Below are 24,001 nucleotides of genomic sequence, written 5' to 3'. Positions count from 1 at the left end.
TTCTTCAATGGGGGGGAAAGCGGTGCAGCTCTCCTCAAAGATGGCGGACACTTTTGACGTCAGCAGCAGCTTTTAATAGATAACTGTCATCGAGAGAGAGAGAGAGAGAGAGAGAGAGAGACTTCAGAAAGTCTTTGTTATAACGGGCAGCTGCGCGGACAGCAGCTTATCGTCTGTTTAGATGGTTTCGTATGCTGCTGCTGTGTGATTCATGAAGCCCAGCACATGGAAGCCAAACAGAATTCAACACATCAGCTGTTCATACATCCCTACAGGCCTTTCACTTCATATAAGATGATCCTGCATCGTCAGTTAACACCCGACAAGTTCCTTAGAGCATTTGTAGCCTCAGAGGTGTCAGTTTGTTACACTGACAGCGTTCACTCGCTGTCAGTGGGACGTGAGTGGGGCTCTACACTATCATTTTAAATCCCACGAGTATGAGTAATCATGATCTGTGGTAACCAGAGTGGACAAAGCGACCAGCTGCCAAAGCCAAAATGTTCGGTGTCAAAACAAACCTTATCATATTGCACTGACGTGGTGCACATGCTACTGCAATATCATAAGGTATTCATCAAATTACTACACACAAAACAGGGATGATGTCGAAGGTCCTACACCGAAGAACGTTCACTAACACGGATGGAGAGGAACACGAGGCCTAGTAACTTATTAATTGCACAATAATCCTCTGGTAGCTGTAACCATGGAATCAGTTGGCGGTTTCTTGGTTTGTCAAGTAAGCACAGAGTTAGATAGTGGGCAGACTGGAGGCAACTGTATGCCAGTCCTAAAGCTCACAGGAAACCAGCTGTGTGCAGTACTTTGCTGCATCATCACTGTGGCTAGCATCGCAGAAAAGGAAAGCAGAGAAACACTCAAATATAAGTATAAATATAACATAGTGTGAAGTAAAGAGTCTTCCATGAGCAGAAGCTTCACAACAAATTATAATTATGTGTCCTTGCATATGTGTCTGTTTCTGTTGAGTGAGCGGCACGTACACGTGTGGATCATCCAACCCTCGAAGTTTAGCACCTTGTTTGTTTGCCTGATATCAGACAGAACCAGACGCGTTACTCTCTGATTCTCTTTCATGGAAATACGCAAACAAATACAAAAACGACGTCGTCTCTGTTTACATGTAGAGTCAACATAATGATACTAAAGAAGAACAGGTGCCAGACATCAAACAGAATGCAGTGTTTCACTCTGTTATACGTCATTATATGTTAAACTGGCACTTTTTTGTCCCTTATAGTTTAAACATCCCCCCCCAGAGTTCATACATGCAGGCCATTGCATTTTGACAGGTCGCCTTTCATGACACTGACGTCGTCTCCGCTCCAAATGAAAAAATACTGAACGACAATCACGTGACGAGAGGGAAATATGCACAAAGACAGCGACTGATGTTTCCTCAGCTCGTCTGTGGACTCAGCGGCGTGGGAATGCCCCCCTCCCCTCCAGCCGCTGCCTCTGCTCGGCACTGTAACAAATGTGTCTTCAATTACTCTGAAGCGAACCTGTCTCCTAAATTAATGATAATGATAACTCTGTACGAAAAATCCATTTGGAGAGAAGAGCCAGAGGAGAGAGGACGAGACTAAGGAGTGTGTGTGTGTTGAGGGCTGTTACGTGGCTGCAGATGTGTGTTTGAGTGTGGAGGGTGAAGAGGATGAATCTACAGGTTTCACGTTCATTCATTTTACTCTGAAGCAACATTACAGGAGCATGGCAAACAAAATTAGGCTCTGATGGAAATGAAGGATTTAGAGTTTGAACAGAAGCATCAGAGGCTGTGAGGCCGGCACTACAGAGGTAAGCTCGGGTTTGACTCTGTCACTAAGCTGGTTCACTTTTATTGCCTAACTTATGCTGCAAGTTAAATCCATAAACACAAAAACACCACTAGCTGTCCAATCAACTCTCCTGGAGGATCCTGTCGACCTGTGTGCTCAGATATTATAGCGAGACATCCCTCATGAGCAGACTGCCAGCAAAGCAAACTTTATTCCTTTTTCCTCTTTACTGCTGGTCTAAAACAATTTAAAGGCATCTGTTTTTCCATGTAGCTTTAATAGTGTTTCTATACTGTGGATTATTTTTCTATGAAAAACGAAATGCTACAATGCTGCAAGCAGTCATGTTTGTGATTGGTCATATATGGCGAACGGCCTCAGACTGGGAAACCCTGGGTGGATTTATCAAGCTGATAACTACTTAGTGGAAACACTTTGTGAGACTGCTGATGGAGGTGAAGCTGCATGAAGGGAGAGACAGCCCGAGTTTACTGAACTTGCTTGGCAGTACAGAACACACCTTCGAGCAAACTAAGGTCAACAATCTCACACACCACTTATTGTCAGTATTATTTCCTTAATTGGAGTCCCAGTTAGGAAATGTTTTATGGACTGACTGTCTTTACTTTCTGAATATTCGTAGGAATAAATCTGAGTTTTGAGTTGCAATATGTTTACTGTTACGCAAGATGAGACAGAAAAGGAGGAACAATTCATTTATTTGACCGACGCATAACAGAGATGCTGTGTTGGACGGCTCCAAACAACTTTGCTCCAAACAGTTACCCTCTAATATTTGGCAGCCATAATATTTAAGGTTTGCCATCTTAATTTCACACTAGCATTAGCCATTGGCTCTAAACAGAAGTGCAGCCGAGGCTGGTATCTAGCTTGGCAGCTGAATGTTAAGTGTGCTAGATTAATAAGTGTTTTTAAATTGGCTGTAGGTCTGCAGGAGTGAGCATGCATGGTTGTTAATCTCTCTGTGTTAGCCCTGTGACAGACTGGTCACCAGTCCAGGGTGCACCTGGCTCAGGCCCAGTGTCATCTGAGAAAGGCTTCTTTTAAATGATAAATTAAAAAACACCTTATGAAACAATAATTCATAACTGTTTTTAAAACAGTTTTCACATGGTTGCTGACAACAGAAAAGAAAAACCAGGATAAACAATCCATCTATAGCGTGTCTATAAGCACATCTGGATCAATACAAAGCTGTTTAGCTCCTGCTTCTACAAGCTCCGGAGGTTTTTGCCCATTAGTCCAGTGGTAGGAATTAGATTGAATGACTAGACTGAGTAACGTGAACTCAGCAAGCACAAAAAAACCTGAATTTAAAAAGGTACAGACTGTTACTGTTTCACAATGACAGACCCACAGCATTAGGTAACAATGCAGGGCTTTCTCCACCAAATCTGCAGCTACAAGTACCAAAAAACATGCAGTGAACCTGAAACTCACAGGCCCCCGGGAGTCTGGTGTCCTGGGGGAATTACATGTGGGTAATCCAACCTCGGGAACATCTAACTTCTCATTTAAACCTGCAGATGGTTACATTCTCAAAATCGAAAGGTTTCAGTGAAGCTGCAACAAACACTAAGTCTCATTCTGCTTCTGCTGGTTGTTTTCTTGTTTGTGTTTTTTTGCCTCCACGATTAAATAGACTCAATCCAAATGATCAGAACATGGCAGGCAATGAAAACTTAAAGTGTGCCTTTAATAAGTATGTGTGCTGGGAAAATAAAGTCCAAAGAGGAAACTAAATCCAAGAATCTGGGAAAAACACAAAAGCACAAAACCAAAGAAAACCAGAGAGCAGCACAGGATCACAACGCACTGACAACCAACAAAAGACTTAAATACACACTGAGGGAAAATGGGATTGGACACAGCTGTGGGAAACACATGGGGGCAAACAATCTGGGAAAATGTGAGGAGGGGAAGTAAACTGAACACAAGGCACAAATCCTTAAAATAAAGCAGGAAGTGAAACGTGGTGACTAAGTAAGACAACAGCTGAACTAAACTGTAAACAACCAAGAACTGAGAACATGACTAAACAGCAAAATACACAAAGAACAATACCATCAAAAATATGACCAGAAGGTAAGAAAAAGGAGTCAGGAATATAAACTTCAGACACTGGGTAGACTGGGACTATGATACTAACAATGTTTTTCTACAGCAGTACGTCATTATTATAGCATGAATGTAGAAAACAGCTGAATTTGTCGTCCAGTGATTCGGAAAAATCATTGACGATTTTGTTGTCATAGAGATTTGGACGACAGTATTATTATCATCGGTAGATTCAGGTTAATCCAGTTTCATGTGCTATGAGAATTACATTTTTATTTATTTGTTTTTTATCTGACAGATTTATCAGTTGTCTGAAACATGCATTGCCAGCGTATTTCCAGAAACTTCCCCCTGGCACTGCTTATCCTTCAGTTTCTTCACCACAGAGCAAACTGTGGCTGCAAGGTCTAAAGTCTTTGGCTTGTGGATTTGAGGGCGAGCTGGTCTCTTCAGTTTAGCATCTGAATATAATGACACGCCTTAAGTTCTGATGTTAAGATGCTAAAGACATGAATTAAAAGCTCTCAGTGAGAGAATGAAGTCTTTACTGATCCATCGTGTGCATGTATGTGTGTGTGTGCATGTATGTGTGTGTGTGTGTGTGCATGTATGTGTGTGTGTGTGTGTGCATGTATGTGTGTGTGTGTGTGTGTGTGTGTGTATGTGCGTGTGTGCATGTATGTGTGTGTGTGTGTGTGTGTGCATGTATGTGTGTGTGTGCATGTACGTGTGTGTGTGTGTGCATGTATGTGTGTGTGTGTGCATGTATGTGTGTGTGTGCATGTGCATGTGTGTGTGTCTGGGGAACTCGGGCGATGGAGCTTTTGCTTTAACTGTGCTTTGTCTCACAGTCAAAGAGCAAAACACAGCAAGTGGAGGGAAGATTAGCTGCAGCATTATCAGCCCTGTAGCAGACAAGCTCACACAAACTTCACAAGGAAGGTGGGAGGCTGGAGGAACTGAAGGCGGAGGAGAGAGGATGGGGGTGAGCTGTGAAAGAGTGACGAAGCAAAAAAACAAACCCACAATAGGTACGGCCTAAAAACATAGAAAGAGATGTGAGAGAGCTGCAAGTGACAAAATCAACTGAGGCAGAAGAATGAGATTAGAGATGAGGCGAGGCAGCGATGGAGTGATGGATGGAGAGGCTGCATCTCTGTATTATGTTATATACGTGTTTCTGTGTCCGTGTGTTTGTGAAGACAGAGAGGGCAGGATGAAGGATGAGAGATGAAGCTAGTCAGCCAGGCTGAGTAGTTCAGTGTGGGGGAGGGCGCTGCAGCGGCAGCAGCAGCAGCAGCCGTGCTGTGACTCAGCACTAAACTCTGCCCCCCCCCCCTCATTTCCCTCAAATATCAGCCCTTAGTCATCGTACTTAGCCATCGCACACAATTAGACCGCTTTTCATCCGTCTGTTCAGAGCTCGTCACGACGATGCGTTTTTATTTTAATGTTGCATCTGATTAGAGCTGCCTGTGTTCCTGAGCATTCAACCACATAAAGCAGGTGCATTTACATCTGTCCAGCTCTTATTTACAGTTTTTACAGTTCAAAGGATATTTTCTGTTTGCAATTCATAAAACATCCTCATTTACTCGTTACTTTATTTAACAGTCTTAGTACACAAAATGGTCAAAATGTGTTGCTACAGGATAACGCATTCACAACATCAACGGGACTCCAGTATTTTTATATTGTAGTGTTAATGCTTATTTCCTTCAGTGCATCTTGTGCTACGTTTATATTCTGCACAGAAAAAACAACAAAAAAGCAAAAAGTTTATCTGGACAAATGTCGTAGGAGTAGCTGAAGAATCAGTTTATTAAGTCAAGGAATGAAAGACTCTGTTAGTTAAACTTAACAGTGCAGTCGATGATCATTAGAAGAAAGTCTGCATTGTTTTGAAATTAGAAATGAAAACACCTACAAGGCTATTTCCAGACAAGGACACACACTTCATATAACAGTCAGTGAACACATAACAATTTGATTCGACTATTAAACAGTGGGTGGCTACTGTCAGTACTTATAAGGCCATCTCCACCTTCAGGGTGTGAAAACTGATGAACAATATCAACAATCTATGTGAACAGCAAAACCAGCCAGTAGGCGTGAAGCATGTCAGGGCCGGGTGCTGGCCAACTCTTCATGCTGGAGACCCTTTCTTGGACATGGATCTAAGAGCAGGTTGCTGTGGTCTGCTCTTAGATCCAGTAGACACTCAGCATTGCTGTTGTGGGGTGCGTCCTTCTCCCACTGGTGGTGCTGGTCTCGTATTGTTCCCCTGCCGCCGAGAGTACACCTTGGATGGTTCAGTGGAGGACAGCTGGTTGATTCTCCTACTTATATCTCTCTGCTGCATCTCTTCAAGCGACTGGCCTTTTTCACCTTAATGCAAAAGTGCCAAGATTTCCTTCAATTGCTCCGTTCCTCAAACTCCTATGGTTATATTTATCATTTAACATTTTAATTCAATATGTAAGTGTAATATATATAGAATTACCAGACTAGGTGATTTTTGGTGCATCTGACTGCAAGTCGTCACAGATCCCTGTCTTTGAAGAGACCATTTCAAAGGTAACAAGTCTGCAATTCTATCACACACGGTTGTAATAATTTTGATTGTGCTGTGATCTCTGTTACCCTGGTTGGACTGTAGCATCACAGAGAAAATCCCAACAATCACGTTATCCACTACGAGCAGCACTTGGTGACCCCGGGAAGGAAGAACTCCCTTTTAACAGGATGAGACCTCCAACAAAGGGAAGCCACCGGCCACGAGGGGAGGTGAGTTTTCTCACACACAGAGAGGCCAAGAAACGAACACACATGTACTGTAGAGGGTTGTTTAAGAGAAAGCCTCTGTTTTATTCATATCATGACTGTTGGTGCTGGATATAGCAACATGTTAACCAAAGCAAGAATTTTGTATGCCAAGTAACAACACAGGATATTTTTGGATTTTTTAAAGGCTTTTAAAAATATTTTCTGTGATTTGATGGGAAACAAGAGCATTCAGAGACTGTAACTCTTACCAAAGGCTAATGGTTACACTAAAACCTTCATGTTTTATGATGTTTTTATCACAATCTGATGATGTCAGCCTGTTATTGGCATCGTTGTGTTTCTATGCTACTATATGATTTTTTTTCAAGGTCAACTTTGACCACAGGTGCTAACTATGAAAGTCAAATGCTTAGTGAATCTGAGTACTAATGCTCCCTAAGGCCTAGTATATTGTTGTTAAGTTTGAAGACGATCTGTAAAACATTGTAGGTAATATGAAATTTTTACTGATTTTCAAAGCTGGTGAGACCTTGTAGTTGCACCTTGACCACACACCTCTGGTAGCCATCAGTAAGCTCCTGGCATAATTCAGGTTGGATGTTTGACTGCTCTTCTCAGCAGGATTTTTACATTTCATTTGAATAGGGACCTAGCCTAGCCTAGCCTAGCCTAGCCTAGCCTAGCCACTTCTGCCCTCGAGACGAAGGTTTAGAAGTGTCCAGAACATCCAGACTCACTAACTCCTTTTCCCCACTGCCACCAGACTCTTGAACAGCTGACCCATTTTGAACAGTAATAATAAGGTTTTTTTTGCACGCCTGGTCGTCTTACATATTGAGCTATAGCTCTTTTGCACACATCTTTTTCAAATCTCCATATTTTGTCTCCTTTTCTGACTTCAGCTATTTATTTGTACTATTTGTATTTATATGCTCTATTTCTATTGTATATATTAATCTGCATCTGTGGGTGGACAGTAAAGAAAGAATTTCATTGCACAAAGAAATGCCTTTTCTCTTGTGACACATAAACACTTTGAATCTTGAATCTAGTGCACAGATGTCAGAGGGATTGAGGTGTGATGGCTGCACTTACAGCCACACAGTGGTAATATCACCATATTAGTGCAGAGGCTTTTACATAACACTGCATTCTAAAATAAGTGCGCACATTTCAGTTTACACTGTTATGTATGATTTAATCTTTGTTTTCTGAGTTACCTTAGTTGCAGCTGCTCCAGTCCCTTGATTGAGGAGCCAGGAGGTGGAAAAGGGGCGGAGCAAGCCTTGATGGAAAGCTGCAAATTGGCTCATTCCATAACTCGGGACCGTGGGGGGGAGTTGGACTTCATTATGTTAGTTTCAGTTAGGTTTTGTGTGTTTTACCCTTCTGTGTTTTTGTGGGCTGCTCAGCCACTATTTAAGTTTCCCTTTGTCTTGTTAAGTTAGGTCAGTTTGTTTGCGTTATCAGTATTGTTGTCAACTTTGAGTAGAGTTCTGTTATTCTGACCTCTTTTATGGGCCCAAGATGTTGATTCTTTTTGCATGATTTAACCAATTATGGTTTTGGGGTTAAATAAAAAATCCTTTTTTTGGACTTTAACCTGTGCCTAAGTTTCCTTCGCTGCTCGGTCCATCACAAAGGTCAGGACTGCTAGCCTGCTGTATCCTTTCCATCTGGGATCACTATCCTGGTGCAACATCAAACTTTGTCTGAATGCAACCCTCTATCTGGTCATTTGAGGTGACATTTAAGAATATCAAGGTTGTCCTCCTTCTTCATTATTCCATCCATTTTTTACAACCTGCCAGTAGCTCTGGGAGCAAAAAAGTGCCAGAGCACGATGCAGCCTCCTCCGTGCTCCACAGCTGATACAGAGTTTGAAAGCCTCAGTTTTACTCCTCCAAACATACGTCTTGTCGCCGTGGACAAATAGCTCCATTCTTGTCTCATCTGACTATGAAACTTTTCTCCACAAGGCATCTGGCTTGTCCATGTGGGGAGCTCCAAATGTCACTTGAACTTGAAGGTGCTGACTTTGGAGCGAGGGCTTCTTCTCTGTGGCACCTAGTTTCTGTTTTTAAGTGTCATTAGAGAAACATGCAATCATTGTACAACCATTCCACCCAGGAAACGTTCAAAGAAAACATTAAAAGCCCCAAATTACCACGACATTCATGCCCACGATGAGTGTATTTGAAACATCTGACCACAACTGTAGGCATTAGCACGTGTGCTGTTGTGTCACCATGAGGAGTGATTTAGATACCAAGTCATCGTGTAGTAAGTTTCAGCATTATTCTAAGAAGAACTCGTGTCTCAGTGAAGTGCTAATATCGTATAAACATGACTGACTCTCATCTTTTGTAGCAGCTCTGTGTGTTGACTCTGACGGTTTGCGTGCATGCCTGTTATGTTGCTTTGCCTTTAACGACCTGAACTCTTCCACAGCAGCATTTTTAATTTCTCTTTGATATTTGGGCTGATTGGGACCTGATGAATGCAAAAACAAAGAATTACCAGATTTTTTTTTTTTTTTACCTAATTTTTGTTCTAAGAAAAATGAGAGCCACTTATGAGGATATTCGTTTAAAATTTTGATAGTACAGTAGCAGCATAATGTCCTCGTAAGTGGATATCAGGCCCTTGTAGAGCAAAATTGAGTATTTTGGTCTAAATAACCCAAAATGTGATGTCCACATATGTGGACGCAGGTCCTAGGAGGTTAAACTGGAGCTAAAGCAAATGTACATCAACGGGGACGTGCATGAAGAATAGCTCTCAGTCTCAGCCAGCCCACTGGGGAGAGTGATATTCAATCTGATAATTGAGGTATTGATGAATCAGGAATGAGTGGTGACATTGATGAGTGTGAGACTGAAGGTCTTGCATCCGATGGTGAGGAGGACCGTTAGAGGGAGAATCGTTGTGAATCGACCCGCACAGCTACGCCTCCCCGGCCTTTTCTATCCTTAGCTTTGGTATTTTCTCTCTTCTGTTTGCTCCAGCTCTCCCCACATTTTCCTGTTTTCATCTCCTCTTTGGATCTATTTGCAACCCCCCACCTCCCCACTCCACCCCCTTCTTTTCTGTCTTCTGTTTTTTGCTAGTGTGGGAAGAAGCATGTAGAACAGGCTTACATCCTGTGAGTGGTATGTGGTATTTGTGACTCAAACAAGGAAACGACATAGAAGCGTTGTCCTTAAACACTTCACTCCAACCGAGCAGAGACAGACCGAGGCGGAACAACTGGACAGAGCAGGTTATGGAAGATATCGTCCCAAACTAACACAATAACAAATGCACAAGCGCTGTCACATAAAGCAACACAAGGTAAGGAAATGTAACGTAATACAACTCGATGTAATGTTACAACAGAACCGAGAGCAGAAAAGGACTCAAAACAGAGCAGAAGTGATGAGGGTGCACTGGCCCAGAATCTAAAGTCCCTCCTGGCTAGCTCACAGGAAGTGGCACATTACTGTCGAATAAACTCAGAATTCTCTCCCATATGTGCATATGTGTATACATGAAACTGCATATAAATGTGTGGTAATGTTTGAACAGCTGACACTGCCCCGATGCATGACTAGGGCCAGTGAGCAGAGAAATGCAATCAGCTTTGTCAGGATATGGAGATCAAGACGTTTCTGTTTGCTTTTAAAGACAAATGCAGATAAATGCCCATCGCAGGAATTTCAAATAGACCAGAATGATTTTTTGTGATGCTTCAGTGTTCATTAATAAAACTAAAGCTGTGCTGAAAAGTGACAAGTGAAAAATGACAAGAATGGCAGAATAGGCTGCACGTATATATTGCGCAGGTTTTCTTTGGTAATGCTCTGTTTTATTTGCTGCAACGTCCTGTTTGTCCGCGGTAGCTGCTGAGCTTTCCAGATGGTCAGTCCATTTTAAATATCCCTGCAACTATTTGGTGCATTACTATGATATTCTCGCTGTTTTGCACAGAAACAATTTTAGTTTTTGGACAGTTCACACTGTTCGGGACATGCTAACACATGGACATGCTAACACATGGACATGCTAACACATGGACATGCTAACACATGGACATGCTATATTGCTAACACAAGCCTAATATTTAAGAAAATGTTTTCCTGAAAGTTAAATATGAATTGAACTTTTTCATGTCAACTTCTACTTCGGCTAAATTGTTGATTGAGGGGCGTTGGTTGGCATAGAGCTCCACGGGGGGGGGGGGGCGTGATGATGATCAACAGTGATGAGTAAAATTTACATTAAACAAAAATTCACGATAAGTACTTACTAGAATCACAAATATCTGGAGCAGTACCCTCCATGGAAAAGGAGACTAAAGGCCCTCATGTCGTTGCAGAGGGAAGTGGAAAGGTGTGATAAAGAAAGGGATCCAAGTACAGCAAAATCCTCACACCTTGGAAACTGCCGAGCAAAGACTCACAGTCTTATCTTGAAGAGATAAATCAGAGAGATTGAAAGTAGGAGAAGAAACCAGCTGCTCTCCACTGAACCATCCAAGGTGTACTCTCAGTGGCAGGGGAACAATATGAGAACAGCACCACCAAGACTGGAAGAGCACATGGGAGAAGGACGCACCCATAGCAGCAATGCTCAGTGGCTACTGGAGCAGACCACAGCAACGTCTCTGAACAGGATGCAGCAAGTATCACAGCGGCAGACATCCAAGAAAGGGTCAGAGTTGGACAGCACCCGGCCCTGACATGATTCACACCTACTGGCTGAAGAAGCTGATTGCAGTCTATGAGTCTGGCAGCACAAATGAATCAGCTGCTAGTAGATAAGACAACCCCGAGTGTTCTGATCCTCAATAATCCCCAGTAAGGACACTCCCATCAAAATACCAGCTAATAACCTGCCTCAGTATCATGTGGAAGGAGGCATCATAGCAGCTAAGATGAACAGACACATGAGCAGGGCACAGAAACGAATGGGCAGGAATACCAGAGGGGGCGAAACTCCACCTACTTATAGACAGAGCAATTGCCCGAGACTGCAAAACCAGCCTCACTGTGAAGGCCTATGACTCGATGCCCCACACCTGGATCCTGGCATGCCTAAAACAGGAGCCTAAGAGCCTTCATCAAGAACTCAATGGGGATGTGGTGGACAACACTAGAGGCCAGCTTCAAGCCCACAAGTCACCATCAAGTGTGGGATCTACCAAGGAGATGCTCTGTGCCCACTGCTGTTCTGCATAGGCCTGAACCCGCTCAGTGAGAACTACAGAACGGAGCAACCGTCAGCCACCTCCTCTACATGGGTGACATCAAGCTGATGCACAGCACCAGGATACACAGCAACGACATCACAATGTAAAGTCCTGTTGTGGTACAGCCACTTTGGTATAGCCTCCACCGCAACACAGCAGACCATCATCAGGCAAACAAGTGCTCAGAAGTGTTCATGCTGTAAGGAGCTGTGGCTCTTTACAGCATGAACAGCATTTCTGCTGCACACCCTGCATGCATCTGCCTTTTCTAAAGTTTTCCTCACGTCCTGCTCTAATCTCTCCCCTCTCTTGTTCATTCTTTGAAATTGCTTTCTTCTCCTTCCCTGTCCTCACCCTAGCCCAGCGATCCCCCTCTGTGTCTCTCTTCCCTCCTCTTTATCATGTATTGCAGCTCCAGGGTACAGATCAACACTCTCTCCCCCAGCACCCCCTCCTCTCTAATCTCACTCTCCTGCCTCATCCTTCTCCTCCTCTCCCCTTTCCTGTCGACTCCCCTTTCATCCCCCTCCCCTTCCCTCTGTATCGCCAATGCGTCAGGCATTTCCCAGTACAGGGTCAGCAAAGTCACGGTGCTGGTTGGCCAATCGTGTCTTCTCTGTGACGGAGACCATTTTCACACGTGTGCTTTTCTCACATCTATGACCGAAAATGCACGAAGCTCTGCCATTGCACTCGTGTGAGCGTCGTTCTAATCACACTGCAAAGTGCATGCAAATGTATCACCTCAGCAGATCGAAAACTAGCTCCCAATGTCTTGCACCTGCCTGTTGCTATGGAAACTGGGTATCCTCTGTGCGTCACCTGTGCCCATGTTTGGTCTGGTTTCCTGCTCCCTTCCATCAGCTTCCCTCTTGCTCTCTCTTGTCAGATTTTACTGTCTCTGACGCTCTCGCTCCCAACAACTCACTGGAAGAGAAACACACACTAAAAACCTTAAGTGCATTAACTAAATGAATTCCTTTTTTTGCACAGTGCAGTGCACAGACACACACACACACACACACACACACACACACACTGCTGGGATCACCTCAACAGAGACAAAAACATAAAACACTGTACACATTTCAGAATACAAGCACTGTAGAGAAAACAGCAGCATCGAGTTCCTGTGTGATGCTCTTAATCAGAATTGGCTGAGCTTTGATGAGCGGCTGTTTGCGGTTCAAACAGATGTCGTTCTTTATGAATCAGCGATGAGGAACAGAGCGCCACACACTGAAAGCATCGGCATTACTCGTCATCGAACCCTGCTGTGAAAATAGTACCTACAGGAATTTCTCTCCCCTAATACAGAGCTGATACTTAAACCCTACTGCACGAACCAACAGGGCACCGATGGAGCCTTCCCACTTTATGATACAGCTAACAGCTAACAGCTAGCCTGGCTCTGGGGAAAAAGAAGCAGCAACTTTAACGTTTGCTCATTTATCTAATTTAATCTACACAAAGAAGGGTGCAAATGACAAAGTCTGTGTTTAATGTGTTTCTTTGATATAAGTGGTAACTTTAATGAACCTGCAGTTTCTCCAAAACTGATTCAGTCCCACAGACTCCCAATTTTATAATGCCCAACTTTACAGTATCAATACACCTTCTTACAGCCAGATACAAAAAACATTTACAGCCTCTACTGATCGTTCCCACTTCATGACAGCTGGACAGGGAGGGAATTTTTATATCATCCTGGAGAAGAGATGATAACTACTTTATTTATACCATATACGGGGAATTAGTTTATTACAGCAAATGTTAAATAACAACAATAATACAGTAATAATTACTCTCTGGCAGACACCGCGTTTCCAGACATCCAACCACTGCAGAATGGTCAGAGTGTTTCTCTCCGTGTCCTGGGGTGTACATGGTGAGCAGGAATGGAGACAGCTCCTGTACTGCACATCATTAAACCAGACAGAGCCCTGCCCAGTCTTACATACTGTCTATCAGATAGTCACTAATCCATGAAATAGATTAATGTTAGTGCAGAAACAATGTGGTGTAGCTGACATCTGTCTGCTATGACACATCTGCTCTTACTTCACTAAAGGTCCCCACACTTTCAGTGCCTTTAACACCAGTTTTACTCGACTTGTCTAACAAAATGATTTGCTGTGTTACTTTGGTTTTGGTGAGTGAAACTGTAATCTTGTGTTACATTTTATAATAGCATAATATTTGTGTAAACAGTTTGGTCATGATTGTGGTCATACTTTGAAAAACATGATTGAAAGAGAAAGAAAAAAGGGGCTCCTGCGTCTCCACGTCTGACACTGTACCAACCCGCCTGTCCTCCCCGACTTCCTCTCTATGCACACGTTACTCTGTAACAATCTCACCCAGTGTCTCAATATAACAGGCAGCTGGATGTAAACAGACACTTTCTCTTAAAACGTTCTCAACAAGAAACCAATGAAACACGGCAGATGGCCCCGCCCCTCCCTGAGCCTGGTTCTGCCGGAGGTTTCTTCCTGTTAAAAGGGAGTTTTTCCTTCCCACTGTCACCAAAGTGCTGCTCATAGGGGGTCATATGATTGTTGGGTTTTCTCTGTATGTATTATTGTAGGGTCGACCTTACAATATAAAGCACTGTGAGGCGACTGTTGTTGTGATTTGTATAAATAGAATTGAACTGAATTATTCATAGATCATCCCAACAGTGTGTTTGATAAGGTGAAAAACCCATCCATCAGTGTATCCCTGCCACTGCCCCCTACAAACTCCCTTCCAAACAAACTCTAGAAGAGTAAGTTTTGTGCAAATGTGCCAAGTTAGTACAGGGCAGACGCTGATGCAGCTAATAAGGAAAAGTGTAGGATCTTGGCTGGATGCTGGATGTCTGCACACTGCAAGAATCTGAGACAACTTCACCCAAGGCTGCCAGAATAGTTGTGGACAGTGGGGCGCCAGGTATCACAGAGCAAGGTCCCGCCTGGGGGAAAACCGGGCAGAAGGACAGGGAGAGACAGCGAGTCAAGCAAAGACAGATAGATGAGACTCCAGTTAGAATGACGGGAGAGAGAGAAAGATATGGGGTCTATCAATGTGAAGTCAGAGAGAGAGAGCCTCCACTGCAGTAAAACAACCCTATACCAGGCTGACCCTCCTCCTCCTCCTTCTCCTCATCGATTCAGTAGTGCAGCAGCAGCATAGCAAAACTCTTGCAGAAAAGAAATCACTCAGCTTTGGGCTCTGCAGTGGCTACACGGTTTGGGGAAAACACCTCTCTTTTGTCTTCGATCGCTGCGTCCTCATATTTGAATCGACACACCCAAATACAGCCTATTGTACCGACACCCACGATGATACCTGCAGTTTCATTAAAGGCCACCTTCTTTTTGAAAGACACCCTTTTCCCACTTTTACTCACCGCTAAACTTATCCTCACCTTCCACTGTGTCTGAGTAATTTTCCTCACCTGCCATAACCTCCATGCAGATCTTCTTTTTCAGTCCACTCACGCTCCTCCTCCTCTTTATCACCTACCGGCTGCCTAACAACAAGCCTTCACCTTCTCCTTCTCTTCTACCCTGAAGCACATTTCTCTCGTACACGATAAAACCAGGAACACTGTAGAAACACAGGCATGCTTGGCATTCGGTTCATTGTTTTCTCTCTGCATCCTCTGCTCCACAGCCACGGCTGGATCATTACCATTCAGAGTGAGAGTACAGTGGCAGTGGTAAGTGTGTGATGTGTGGGGCTTTAAGGGAAATAATGCTAATGGGAAACATAATGACAAGAACTCTTCAGACTAATTAGATAATAAAACGAGTGCTTGCATGGCAGCAAAACTAAAACAGTTCATTCACAGTCTTGACGCATGAGTGGCAGTTTTTTTACATAACATTAATCTGTATTATTTATAGGCTTATCAGGAAGCCCTGCTAACAATTCCTTATATAACATTTATATTTTATATTATTATTATATTATATTATTATATTATATTTATGGCTGTTTTCTGCTTTAAGTTTGATTAAAACGTCTCTCTTGGCCACTGAGCAGGCCCTGTGTGTGTGTCTGTGTGTGTGTGAGTGTCTGTGTGTGTGTCTGTGTGTGTGAGTGTCTGTGTGTGTGTCTGTGTGTGTGTGAGTGTCTGTGTGTGTGTCTGTGTGTGTGTGAGTGTCTGTGTGTGTGTCTGTGTGTGTGTGTCTGTGTGTGTGTGTGAGTGTGTGTGTGTGTGTGTGTGTGTGTATAACTCTGTGTGTGTGTGTGTGTGTGTGTGTGTGTGTGTCTGTGTGTGTGTCTGTGTGTGTGTGAGTGTGTCTGTGTGTGTGTGAGTGTGTATAACTCTGTGTGTGTGTCTGTGTGTGTGTGAGTGTGTGTGAGTGTGTATAACTCTGTGTGTGTGTGTCTGTGTGTGAGTGTGTATAACTCTGTGTGTGTGTCTGTGTGTGTCTGTGTGTGTGTCTGTGTGTGTGTGTGTCTGTGTGTGTGTGAGTGTGTCTGTGTGTGTGTGAGTGTGTATAACTCTGTGTGTGTGTGTGTGTGTGTGTGTGAGTCTGTGTGTGTGTGTGTGTGTCTGTGTGTATAACTCTGTGTGTGTGTGTGTGTGTGTGTGAGTCTGTGTGTGTGTAACTGTGTGTGTGTGTGTGTGTGTGTGTATAACTCTGTGTGTGTCTGTCTGTGTGTGTGTCTGTGTGTATGGGTGTGTCTGTGTGTTTGTGTAACTGTGTGTGTGTAACTGTGTGTGTGTGTCTGTGTGTGTCTGTGTGTGTGTAACTGTGTGTGTGTGTGTGTGTGTATAACTCTGTGTGTGTCTGTCTGTGTGTGTGTCTGTGTGTATGGGTGTGTCTGTGTGTTTGTGTAACTGTGTGTGTGTGTCTGTGTGTGTGTCTGTGTGTGTGTAACTGTGTGTGTGTGTCTGTGTGTTTGTGTAACTGTGTGTGTGTAACTGTGTGTGTGTGTCTGTGTGTGTGTCTGTGTGTGTGTGTGTGTGTGTGTGTGTCTGTGTGTGTGTGTGTGTCTGTGTGTGTGTGTGTCTGTGTGTGTGTGTCTGTGTGTGTGTGTGTGTGTGTGTGTGTCTGTGTGTCTGTGTGTGTGTGTGTGTGTGTGTGTGTCTGTGTGTGTGTCTGTCTGTGTGTGTGTGTCTGTGTGTGTGTGTCTGTGTGTGTGTGTGTGTGACCATCTCTCTTCGTTGTAAGAAGAACCAGGCGCACACAAAGCCTCGGACACAGTACATCAAAGTGCTCTTATCAGTCCTCTAAATCCAAAATGTCCCACTGAAAACAAAAGCACAACATTGACATGGTCAAGTCATGAAACTGAACTCGTGTTTATCAGATTTGGTCTCGTGTATCCAGGAGAAACGCAGGAACCTGTCGGCTCTAAGCTCTCCTGTTGTTAACGTGTGTTTCTACTCGTGGCTCCAGGTGACGTCAGTGAAAGCTGACATTAGAGGTCAGTGGATTGATCCAAATATCAATAATGCTGGTATGGGTATCAGATTGATACCAGCTGATACTTTGTTTCTAGTCTCTGATATCGTTATGTGACCTCTTGAATTGTATGAAATTATCTTCTTGGAAATTAAAAAATATACGTTAAACCTGCTGTATGAAAAATGCCAGAGCGTATTTGTGTTGACTGTCTACTTTATTTAAAACCTACAGCACATTTAAAGACCTGAGGTTGATCCAACGTGCCGTTTACAGGGAAGCACAGTCTACGTCTCCAAAAACGAAAAGCTGAAAGTGTTTCGTTGTGTTAACTAAGTACTCACATACTGGTATCGGTGTGTATATGTTGGTATCTGCAACACTGCGCCTGTACTGACTTATTAACTAATAAATACCAAAATGTGCAGTACTGCATTACCTGTTAGGACATCAGTTGCTCTGTTTGTGAACGCAGCAGCCCCGCCCACCTGCTTGTTTATAACAGGCAGCCAATCAGTAGAAAGCTGGCTTAAAGGAACAGCTAATAGGACTGTTTCAGGAAACATCTGTAATAAGGGGCTGTACCATTCCACAGAAAAAGATGGGGGAGGATTATTTTGTACAGTGAATCATGGAAAACCTCATTAAAAGTTATTGAATAAAAACATAGAGGTGAAAATGAGCACAGTAGGTCCTTTTTCTCCTACATTAGATAATATCATTTTTAATGCAGTTTCATAAATCTTCTTTCCCAAGTCAAATTAATAATATCGTGTCTTCTTAAGTACACTAAACTATTATGATATATATTCAGCTTTACACTTATTATGTGCCAGTCTTTGGACTTTAGTATATTTTCAGTGTGCTGTAAAACCATAATGAAGACTGAAAGGCAGCAGAGTTAAAGTCTAATGGGACCGCTCTGGTCTTCATGATCACTGCCAGCAATGCTGATGAGTTGTTTTCAGGGCAGAGGAAATTTGTTCCTGTAGTTTGAGCTGATTAAAGCCCAACGCCAGCGTGTTCCTTGCAGAAACAGTATGTTTCTGTATAATAGGATCTTAAAGTAGAGAGTCAGTGTTTTAAAATCCCATGTTTGATTATAGTGACCTGGTAATATCAAATATTGTTGTGGATTTCGTTCCTTTGGCCTCCTGTTATTCTCTTTTTCTTAAAATACCGTTAAATGCTGTTTTTTTGGTTTTTTTAAATCAAAGTACAGTCAGTGAATGGTTGCAGCTGCAATGCATCTTGAGAGATATTTATTATACCAGCTTTTGGTGTCTTTCCCAGGAATTGTTCTGCTTACGTGAGCCAAGACCCCATCCTCTGTTTACCACCCAGCGTTACTGGTCTCACTATGAAATTCAGATCAATACTCTCATGATAAAAGTTCCAGGCCTGGAGCAAATTGGAATCTAAAGCTGAGAAAGATAAAGAGATCTATGGCACTGCCAAAGCTGCACTAATGAATGATGAATCACTGCAACACACACACACACACACAGTAAACCTGCACAGGTGCTAAACAAAGACAAAAGATGCTGGCAGAGCTTACTGTACGTTCTCCTGTTGTGTCACATTCAGCGTGAAACACGACTCCCGCATCAATAATGGATACAGATCTGCACAGTGCTGTCGACGGGGCTTTGCCATAGCGTGGCTACCATATTTACACTATTGGTGAGAAAAGTCACGAGCACTGGATCCATCTCACCCTGAAATCAGAGAAAAACAGATTTTTTTAACCCAAAATGTTGTTCATCATCAAAGCTTTTTAGCTAACACCTATGTGTCTATGTGGATCTCCATGTAGATGCTTCTGGAGACTACAGGCAGACAGACACAACTGCACGTCGTGCATGTGCACAATGAGTCTGTGTATGGTTATGCATGTATGTCATTACTGGATGCTGGATGCATATGTGAGCACATTTGTGTCTCTATGAAGGCACGATTATTGCAAATGATGACACATCAATAATGCTCTAATGTGACAAACAGCAATAATATAATATAGTGTGTGTTTTTATGTTTGTGTTTGTCCCCTGAGGCTGTTTGGGGAAGTGAAGGGTTGAAGTGCTGAGTAAGCGGAGCAGGGCCAGAGCTGAGAGACTGCAGTGCTGCTGCCTGCAACACAGCTCAGACTGATACTCAGCGGAGGGGAGGGGGAGGAGGGGAGAGGCTCCAAACAGGCTGGACTGCGACTCTCAGACATGTTCAGCTGGCACGCTTTCATTGTACGGCCCCGCTCACACAGACAGTTCAAATAGAAGAGCTTGTTCCTGACTGTGCTAATGACACATGTAACTCAAAGCCACTCGCATGTGTCTCCGAGTGGTTCTGCAAACATGCTGCAAGCCGACGCCCTAACAGACGCGCTGCATCACAGCCAGCGATCACAGCCTTGTTTACTCCCTCTAACCTGTGTGCCACTGATTGTGCTAGAAAAGCCCTCATCTTCTCCTCCCGCCCACTCCCATTCCTCCGTCGTGCTCCCTCCCCATCCTCTGAATCACCCTCCGCTGCTCTCCCCCCCCCCGTGTGCCTCTGCCTTCCCTTCTCTCGCTGTCACTCCTCACCTTCCCTCATCTCTCGGGTCTCTTTATGAATGGCACTGCTGGGCTTTCAGTGATATGTTTTCCATTCCCCTGCTCACTGTCTCCGTTCGTCTCTCTGAGTATCGTTACATACATGCGCGCCTTTTTCTGCCTGTCTCACTGCTTCCATCCATCCCCCTCGTCCCCTCTTTCTCTCCACATCCCTGTCATCGATGGCGTTGTGCTTATGTATATTTAAACAATCCCGGGCCCGTATTGAGAACCTCGAACCTCCCCCCCCCTCTGCTGATATATTTGATTATATAACTCCGTCCCCATGGACCTCGAGGACGCTGCAATCTAATTTTATCAGGTGATGGTGGCGATGATGATGGGAGTGTGTGCCTCAATGCGACATTTAAAGCAGAAGAAATGACTGTTTCCTGTAGCTGCATTCATGTAAACATCCAAAAAACAAGCCTTATCCAAACAGGGCTCAGACACAGTATCGTTAAGGTAATCTGGGCAAAGATGAAACAAGGAGGACGATGAAGGCGCGCTCCTCATCATGTTCTGTTCGGTCATTTTAAATCATCTGATTCTCGGTAGAAAACCAGGAGCTCGCTGAACACACACGGCTGCCATTTTGATGCCTTTCTGTGCTCGAAACACAAGAGCTTGCTCCAAGTTTTCTGTTCTAATAAACAACCAGACCGCTGCTTTGGAAAACTTGGCAAACAGCGCCATGTGCTGGTACAAAGATGGAACTGCACAGGGCTGAAGGACCAAATCACCACGACACGAAGGCGACGTGAGAGCTCTGACAGGCTGCGATGATGACTTCTTTCTTTGTGTGACATCTTAAGCATGTGGTTTGATCTGTTTTCTCTCACTGCAGGCACAGTTACTGCAGAGCTGGCAGGATTTGAACCATCTGCAGCATCTGCACACTTTTATTTCACTCACATACTGTGCTAATTTCCAGCTCTGTATGTTTCTATTCTTGCAGACCACTAGAGTAGCTTTGCATGATTCACAACTCAAAATAAGTTCTTCTTTATCTTTGCTGCACCCTCTCAGTTCATCCACTGTCTGAAACCACATATTTGTCCCCCTCTTAAACCAGCAAAGACAAATTCATGTAAAAACATGAATACCCCATTTTCTGTAACTGTAACCTCATTTAGCTGCACATCCAATCCCTGAGATATCTCAGAATAAGAAAAATAAAGTGCAACTGCAACAATACTCCTTAGCTTTTCTACATGATCAAAAATGCTGCTGTAATAAATGAAAGAAATCTTCCAGCACAACTCTGAAACTGCAAGAAATAAATTAGAGAAAAGGTTCCAGGGGCTCATTGCCAAAAGTGCCATTACCCAAACGAGTGGAATATTTTTATACAGAAAATGTCTCATTTTATTCATTTTACTGTGGATACATTGTATAAAAAGAAGATATTTTTTGTAGTCGACAGTGAGAAAACAGGAACTTTTCTGTTTTTTAATTGTTTATCTTGGTTATTGTGTTATGAATAGCTGTGGAGGGAGTCTTTATTAGTAGGACAGCTGTAGGTTTGATGAAAATACAGTTAAAAGTCCAAAAACATCCAGTGGGCCGAGTAGGGGATTTTGCCAGGCTGATTCTGGCCCCCAGGCCTTAGGTTTGACAACCCATCGTTCCCGTCACCCTGTGTGTCAGAGATGACCGCACTGAGCCATTATAGCAGCATAAATATGAGCAAAAATAAGAAAAAGCAAAATAAATGTTGTTTCATGAAATAAACAAATAAACAGTTTTTCAAAATAAGTGATCACACATTTGGCCCATAAAGTTCATTCTCATGAAATGCAAAGTTGTTGCCATGACAGCAGAAAAAGCAGTGAATGATGATGCGTATCACCGAAAAACAGCTGCAGTTTGTAGAACGTGTTCAACAACACTACAGCAGATCGGCTGCAGCCAAACATCAGGACGCTCACAGTTCATCCTTCTGAGTCATGCTGTCAAACAACATTATGATTTGACAGTGCAGGTGACCTTTGACCCTGTGGATATAATGTTATCCATACACCATGTTGCCGCAGTGCTTCCTGAGTTAAAATGTAGTTTATCAGGGCCACAAGCCCCACATGTTACTGTGCAGTGCTGTCTGCGTTTAATCACCTGGCTGTGATAAATGTGCCCGAGAGAAATTTTCCCTAAAGGAAACAATAAAAATGAATTGATTATGTCCAATCGGTTCATCGTTGAGTCCAAGTGGATGCTTGTGCCTCCTTAAAAAAGAAAAAAATATTCTTATGGCAATCCTGAGTTATAACATCGATGATTAGAGACGCACAACCTGGAAACATCAAACCTGTGACCACGTCTGTCACGGGCACAGAGCCGTAATGAAAGCAGCAGGAACCTGATGCGATGGAAGGAAACGTTATTCAAAGCACGATGTCCAACAAGGCAGAAAAAAGAAGCCATGTGGAAAAGATGAAACATCCACAATTATGATAAGTGGCCAGTTTCAGTCCAAGATGTCAGCCTCTGTCTAACCTCGCTGCCTGTTACTCTGCGCTGTTTGTTAGCTCCAGCATCGTGCCCTGGAGGTCGTGGCTGAAAGGCATCACGAGGTCGTCAAAGTCCACCTCGAGGGATGGGTGCTTATTCCTTCTCTCTATCTTTGACATCAGCTGGCTGGTGGTGGGCGGCTTCCCCCAAACCTGAGACAAAAACAGTCACAGTGAGAAGTGGAATTACACAGTCACTTCTTCAGGAACATTTGTGCACTAACGGGCCTAATGCAGGTTTGTGCACGTTGTGACTGCTGCAATTAGCCGGCAGCAGAAGAAACATTAAGCCGTCTTCTTGTAAACGGTGGAGAGGCTCACCGTCTTTGGCACAAAGGTGATGTCCACGATTTTGGTTTTCCCAGTCGTGATGCTGGTGTTCTGCAGGACGACACTATTTGAATCCTTCTGGGGTGGAGTCTTCTCTGCTGCTGCAGACGATGTCTCTGCTTGCACAGCGACTTTTGCAGCAGCAACCTGTAGTGAATACCAAGACTTTCAAAGCTTCTGCAGCCTCTGCATACTCGCTGTGTTCAATACAAAGTGTCAGATTCAGGCTGGTTAAAGGCAGCTACAGATGTCCAAATGCACAAGATTAGGTCGCTAACAATAAACGGTTATGTTTGAGGATTAAAGCTCAATGGTTTTCAGTAACGGTGCAGAGGCAGGATAAAGAGTAATCCAAAGATTTAGCTGTTGCACCGAGGAAACAGAAGTACTCTGTTAAAGCACCAGACAGCTAATGTTTACTTTGGACTGATAAAACCTGGTGAAGGAATCTGTCTCAAGAATGGAGCTCAAGAGGAGCATCAGTAACAAAACTTATTTTGTATATAAATGTGCTACAAAAAGTATTTGCCCTGTTCCTGATTTCTTAGTTTTTTGCATATGTCACACTTACATGGCTCGGATGTTTCAGATGAGAAACAAAGTCACTGACATCCGTCTTGAGAAGGTTACAAAGCCACTTGTAAGGCTTTGGGACTCCAGCGAACCGCGATGAGAACCACTGTACGCAAATGGAGAACCTTCCCAGGAGTGGGCGGCGTACCAAAATGACTCCAAAAACACATCAACGACTCATCCAGGAGGTCACAAAAGAACCCCGAACAACAAAGAACTGCAGGCCTCACTTGTGTGTGTTAAGGTCAGAGTTCATGATTCAACAGTAAGAAGGAGACTGGGAAAAAATGAGAGAGTTCGAGGAGAAAACCACTGCTGACCAAAGAGAACAGAAAGGCTCATATCTACCAAAAAACACTGTGATGAAGCTGTTGGGATAATACTCTGTGGACCGACGAGGCAAAGCTCTCGTCTGAGTCCTGTTACGGCCGGCATAAAACTAGCACGGCTTTTCGTGAAAAGAACATCAAACAACTGTCAAACCTGCTGAATTCAGCTCTACCAGAAAATCCTGAAGAAGCATATCTGGCCCTCAGTTCGTGCACTGCAGCTTAAGTGCACTTGGCTTCTGCAGCAGGACAACGATCTGACACACACCAGCATGAAGTTGGTAATTCATGTTCAAAAACCCTCCACTGTGGCTGAATTAAAACAATTCTACATAGAAGACTGCTGCTCCACAGTGAAGGATCCA

General features: G+C 43.5%; 1 protein-coding gene across 1 annotated transcript in view; it reads right to left on the bottom strand.

Moving 5' to 3' along the window:
- Window positions 1-18,931: 18,931 nt before the first annotated feature.
- ankef1a (ankyrin repeat and EF-hand domain containing 1a) overlaps window positions 18,932-24,001 on the bottom strand; it is a 20,024-nt gene continuing 14,954 nt past the window's right edge. Inside the window, exons 10-12 of the mRNA XM_084953355.1 lie at window positions 22,726-22,881; window positions 19,886-22,557; window positions 18,932-19,021 (exon numbers count right to left, since the gene is read on the bottom strand). Of these exons, the coding sequence (XP_084809481.1) occupies window positions 22,402-22,557; window positions 22,726-22,881 (312 nt within the window). The 3' untranslated portion in view covers window positions 18,932-19,021; window positions 19,886-22,401. The remainder of the gene's footprint in view (window positions 19,022-19,885; window positions 22,558-22,725; window positions 22,882-24,001) is intronic.

The sequence above is a fragment of the Perissodus microlepis genome, chromosome 15, assembly GCF_051167445.1.
Source record: "Perissodus microlepis isolate ML-2025 ecotype Zambia chromosome 15, ASM5116744v1, whole genome shotgun sequence".
Lineage (NCBI taxonomy): Eukaryota > Metazoa > Chordata > Actinopteri > Cichliformes > Cichlidae > Perissodus > Perissodus microlepis.
Note: the sequence above shows the minus strand (reverse complement) of the source record. Positions and strands in the feature narration are given on the sequence as shown.